Source organism: Anneissia japonica, unplaced genomic scaffold (genome assembly GCF_011630105.1).
Source record: "Anneissia japonica isolate Jap-2015-1 unplaced genomic scaffold, ASM1163010v1 scaffold284953_len930413_cov181, whole genome shotgun sequence".
Classification (NCBI taxonomy): domain Eukaryota; kingdom Metazoa; phylum Echinodermata; class Crinoidea; order Comatulida; family Comatulidae; genus Anneissia; species Anneissia japonica.
In genome coordinates this window covers 914,309-920,280 of record NW_022746987.1, presented here as the reverse complement: position 1 = coordinate 920,280, position 5,972 = coordinate 914,309, and the positions used below count along the sequence as shown (strand labels likewise).

The window sequence follows — 5,972 nt, the reverse complement described above, 5'->3', positions numbered from 1 at the left end:
CAACAACGAAAGGTAAATACAGTGTTCGAATAAAGGACATAAATAATACATCGTGTAGCATAGCTCTCAACGAATATAATCTTGTAAATAAATGAAGAAAAAAAATGTGTAATAAAATGCCTCCGGCGGGACTCGAACCTGCGTCCTCTCGCTGTCAAGGCGAGCGTCATAACCATTAGACCACGGAGGATTCATGGTTGAACAGATTCAAATACCACCAGATACACTCCATTACACAATAAGTACGGCTAGAAACAAAAAGTTGCATATAACACTTGACTACAACGTCCGCTTGTGAAAAAGTCATCAGAACAACCATCACGTGTAAACTACGTATATTCACTGCCAATGTAAAAGTGGTCGTGATTAAACTAACCTTCTACGACATGGTGCTCTGTTGTATTTTTGCCAGGGCACCCGAATACGCGTACACTGCGTATATACACTCCCTGGGCAACCCCGTAAGTTCTTGCAGCAATCGTACCGGCAACGTGGGTACCGTGTCCAGTGCAATCCTGCCCCTACAACATATAAGAAGAATAAAGAATAAGTTTATGCATTTAGGCCAAAATACATACCCATAGCTTGAGCGCCTCATTACACAGATGTTTAGCTACGTTGTTTTCTTGTGAATGTATTTTTATGTCGAAATAATGAAAATAAATAAAATTAAAATTTCTTTTACTACTTCTCTTCAACTTATTATGCTTATCCAACTTACAGTGTCTTTAACAACTTCCTTCCAGTTCTCTGCTCTTCCATCAAAATTTGAGTGTCTAGTATTGACGCCAGAATCGACGACGTACACGATAACACCAGAACCCTTTCCTTTACAGAGATTAATTAAAGAACATGAACTAAACAGGTAATATAATAAAACACGATGGCGACACATTAAAAAAGTTACTAATATTATGCACATTGTAGGTAAAGTTCAGAGCATAGCACGAATAGCATAATATGTGTTCCTGATCGTTATCTGGTCTTTTGCCTCCCAGATTTTAATGCTGTCTTGCGTTAATAAATTATATATTGTAAATTAAAAGGCGCTTTTTACATTTTTTTATACCCAAAATAATCCTTCATAAAATATGTAGCCTCTCTTCTGAAAATAAAATTATAAAGCAGAAAAATACTTGAAAATCAATTAAATAATTAAGAAAATTATATAATTAAAAAAAACATAAAAACCAACTTGATGGCAGTTAGAATCAATGATAATAGCGAGGATGATGCAAACAATTTTAACCATTACAATAAAACCCGAGCATGCGGTCAGTGCATTTTTAGTTTAACTGTCTTGCCTATTTTAGATTGAAGAGCAAAATTGTTTATGTTTTGTCGTAACTACAGCTGTATCTAGTTCGGGACAATTTATAGAAAGCAAATTGCGTTAACTTAAAAGTATATTTACCATCTAATAATATTTAAAACACGTAGAATGACGTTATATTTTTATATGGGCATTTTTGATATATTTTCTTTGCTTGGACAAAGTTTGAAGAAGATTCAAGTACGAAAAGAGACCAAGTGCCAGACAGAAAAAACCCTGTGCAAAAAAGAAAAAGAAAAACAATGATTTTCCACTGGTGCATGCAAAACCAAATATCACAACAAAAAATGGCTTTTGGTGGTTGGGTGGGGTGGTTAATGGCTGCCTGGCTGGATAATAATTGAGAGAGTCATCTTCCCTGCCATGTTCCTCGGGTATACTCGTAAAACACGATCTAAAGTACGTCGTAATGACAGGCGCACATTTAAAGAGAACAACATGAATGACTATTGATCACTTCGGCAGTTGGAAAAGGGGAGGCTAATAATGGTGATTATAATAAAAGGAAGGCCTACAACATAAATATAAAAGTTATATATAAAGTTGTTTACTTGTAAAAATAAATAGCCCTACATATGTTAGTTGAATAAATCTGTTACTATTTCTGCACTAACACTGGTTCCATTTTGTTTGTTTGTTCGTTCGTTCGTTAGTTCATTTACTTATTTATTTATTTATTTAATTATTTATTTATTTAGTTAGTTAGTTATTTAGTTATTTATTTTTATTTTATTTTTTTAATTAATTAATTAATTAACTAACTAACTAACTAACTAATTACTAATTACTTATTAATTATTGATAATTGATTAATTAATTAATTAACGCTCTTGCGTTTTCATTGTAAAATTACAGGAAGTATACAACGGTTGAAACTAAGAGTAGATGGTCAACTAACCGGTTGTCTGCATGGAGACCGGGTACTCTATGCTGAAACTCTAAAGACACTTCTACCAAGGTTTATAAATGTTAACAATTTCAAAACCAAGTTCTTTCATAATGGTCAGACGGTGAGAGAATGAAATGCTCAAAATGCTTAAAGAACGACCACAACGCTAATAATTGTACAAACAAGCTCGTCTGTCATACTTGTGGTCTAACAGGGCACAAAAGAGATCAGTGTAGTGCAGAAAAACTGTTACACGATGATTCAGGAGAAAAAACAATCCAAGAAATGTGGGAGCGAGTGATAGAGAAGAAAGGCATAGACACTGACATGAAAGATGGTTTGGGATCCAGTGAAAATAGCAAAGAAAGTAGCGATGATGATGAGATTGAGGAACGGAGCAGAAAAAAAAAACAAGAAACAAGAAAAGATAACACATTTCATGAAATCACCAGCATCATCTTCAGAGCAACAAGGCAAAGCCGCGAAAGTAAATGACAAGCATGAGTCAAAAGAACAGTCTGAATCAGAGCAAATTTCACCCGCATTACCAGGAGAATAAAATCAAGCAAAAGTAAGAAAAATACTAAAATTCATTACTAAAGTTGAAAGTTAATGTTGTCAAGCCAAATGCAACATCATGATTGGAAAAAAAACGGTATGGTTATATTGTTTTTACATCAATATGAATAAAATAAGTTTTCATTGTGTAACAAAATCAAACAAAGACAAATACTTAAGTGGTGTCATGATCAAAAAGAAGATATTGTACTGTTGCAAGTCTACTGTACGACATTGAAGTTAGAAAAGTAAGGAATAATGTTTGTTACTGGTGGGTTACAATTCCTGAACATTTGGATATTAAAGAAGCAGTTGTTGTCTATTGCTATTCCAAATAAGTACATCCTACAACTTTTCTGATTACAGATTTGGAATCGACATTAAAAGTTGTCCTACACATAATTTAAAGGTTCACACTAGAAAACAAACGAATTAACGAGTCCTTTCAACATAGTATATAACCATGAAGGAGCTGAGTACCAAAGCTGAAATTTGGTTGATATATCGATCTATATCTGATTAACTGGAATAAATTTATGAAAATATTTCATTATTTTAATTGTCCACATGCCGATCCGTTATTGAGGAACATAGACGTTTTTCATTGTTGTAGATCTTTAACATTGAATAGACGCCATTCCATTTTAATTGATTTGATCAGCCTGCGATTGCTTGTGGCTAGGAGACTACCGGTACCCATAGATAATATATTTGTAATATATTGTGTAAACCCACTCATATGGGCACAGGATGACCTTGAAAATCACACTTTGGAAAAAATGGCTACTTTGAGCGCAGATAACTTCAAAAGTGAAGGGATAACCGTTAATCTAAGGCCATATTTTTCTTGAGAACTGTCCACATCACATTTGCCAATGCCATATTGCACTTTGTGATTTTTAAAAAATAGATTTCAAAAGTCTTATGTTCTGTTTTTCAAGGGACATGGTAAATTTAGTTATTGTATTATGAATTTCTGATTGTTGCTGCTCTGAATTTGCGGTGCGGGCTTTTCCCGACCAGCATAAATGCAATTGATTTTATTTTTCTGATTTTTAAAACTTCTAACTCGTTGTCCTTTTTTGCACATGGTTTTTCTTTTGAGCTTGGATATTCTTCAAACTTTGTTAAAGCAATGACAATACATCAAAGACATGCATGTTAAAATATGACGTTACTCTAATTATTCTGAATAGGTTAAACGCAAAGTTTTCGCCTTCAATCTGTGGAATTAGGTACACGAATTATAAATGAGTCCTACTGATTCATTTGTTTTATATATATATATATAATTCATTGTTGTCATTTCGTTATTTTTTTATAATGATGTATATTTTACTTTATTCTGTTTTACCAATAGACATAGTACAATAAGTCTAGTAAATATCTATTGCTATTTATAATTATTTATTAAATTTCGGGAAAACACCAAAGGTTTTACAATTTTTTTTAATGTTTCACATCGGATTCTGCTTTTATTGTCTTTTTTGTAAGCTGGATTGCAGAAAACTGGAGAAGCTTACAAAAAAGACAATAAAAGCAGCAGCCGTTGTCAACTTTTTTATAAAAAAAAAAAAATTTTACCAATTTTCAATAAATATTATTTTCAAGCGTTGGAACTCAATATTCAATCAACTTAAAAAAATGTCCCGAACATTGGGAGTTTCAAATCACAATATAAAATAATGTTATTTAAGCGGTACTACTCGGGAATTTCCGCAACACAATTAATATAGAATAAATAATTTTAATTTTTTTATGAATAGTTAAAACAAGAACTAGTATCATTCTACCTTACGTTTAGTAATATTGGACATAATTACTGAATTGTAATTGTGGTAAAATAACATAAAAATACAGGTGTCTCTCTAAAGATCAGTTTTGGAAAAATAGATGTTTGATCTTTAGCAGTTTTGGCCTTTGCCTGTGAAAATAAGAATAACATTAATTTGGCCGCAAAAATGTAGCCTTTATTTAAATGAATTTTTTTTTAGAGAGAGACTTGTATTTTAATTATCAAATTTGTATTATTTAGTATTAACACTATCATCATTATTATAATGTATACTAGACATTATAATGTGAAACCTCCTACTAATTACCCGTTGATGAATATTCTGAATCAAGTGGAAGGTTCCGCTGGTCAATACGATCTAATCCCCAAACATCGGTGTACGCAGACGGTTCACATATCGCATTTTTTTCGACATACTTTACACCCTTCATTTCAAGAATCTACAATGAAAAAGCAAAAAATCCGAAGTAAGGATACTTGAAATACAGTTCATGATACATACAGATTGATTCGAGGCGGTGAACTATGATTGCAATTTGCATGTTTAGTCATCCAGCTGAAACACAATGAGGGCACCGAATAAAATTGAACCGGAGAGTATGTGTTTACTGAATATGAAACAAATGAGTTGAGGTGTCTTTTCCGGAAGACAACCCTTTATAAATGAAAGGGGTGAGCATCATTTAACATGATAATCTTGTCTTTTCTTATAGGTGCTCAGATGTCTTTAACTCATTGATTAATTTGTGCAACTTTAATTTAAATTATCAATTTAAAAATGAACTAATACAATTTGTGTTCTTTATTATTTACCTTTATTTGAAAAAAAATAAATTTGTTTCTGATAAGTCATCTTCATATGCAAATTAGCTGAAATATGCAAATTAGGTCTGAAATGTAGGGTATTATATCTTGGTAACCACATGTCGTAGAAAGTTGCTTCTTTCTTAAAGTTGTTCAGAAAATGCATGTTTCTATTTACCCTAATGGAACATTTTCTTTAAAAATGACCGGAAGTACCATTTTTCCGACCTTATTAGCATAAATATGCAAATTAGGGGTGGAAATATAGGGAGCTATATCTTGAAAACCACAAGTCGCACAGAGTTGCTTTTTGCAGCAAAATGTTTAAAACATGCATATTTATATTTACTATAATGGACAATTTTCTCTAGAAATGACCGGAAATTGCGTTTTTGATCTTTGACCTCAACTTTGCGTGATTGTAATATCTTGGCAACCACTGGTCGTATAGAGTTGCTTTTTTAAACAAAATATTTACAATATGCACATTTATACTCTAACAGAATAATTTCTCAATATCAACCAGAAACTATTTTATTGACCTTTGACCTATCTTTGCCGTATATAGGCCTATTATATATGTATATATACCT

General features: G+C 32.2%; 1 protein-coding gene across 1 annotated transcript in view; it reads right to left on the bottom strand.

Annotated features, from left to right (window-relative positions):
• LOC117120360 (aqualysin-1-like) overlaps positions 1–5,306 on the bottom strand; it is a 13,590-nt gene extending 8,284 nt beyond the window's left edge. The window contains exons 1-3 of the mRNA XM_033265395.1: positions 4,883–5,306; positions 722–828; positions 377–521 (exon numbers count right to left, since the gene is read on the bottom strand). Coding sequence (XP_033121286.1) covers positions 377–521; positions 722–828; positions 4,883–5,006 — 376 coding nt within the window. The 5' untranslated portion in view covers positions 5,007–5,306. The remainder of the gene's footprint in view (positions 1–376; positions 522–721; positions 829–4,882) is intronic.
• Positions 5,307–5,972: the final 666 nt, after the last annotated feature.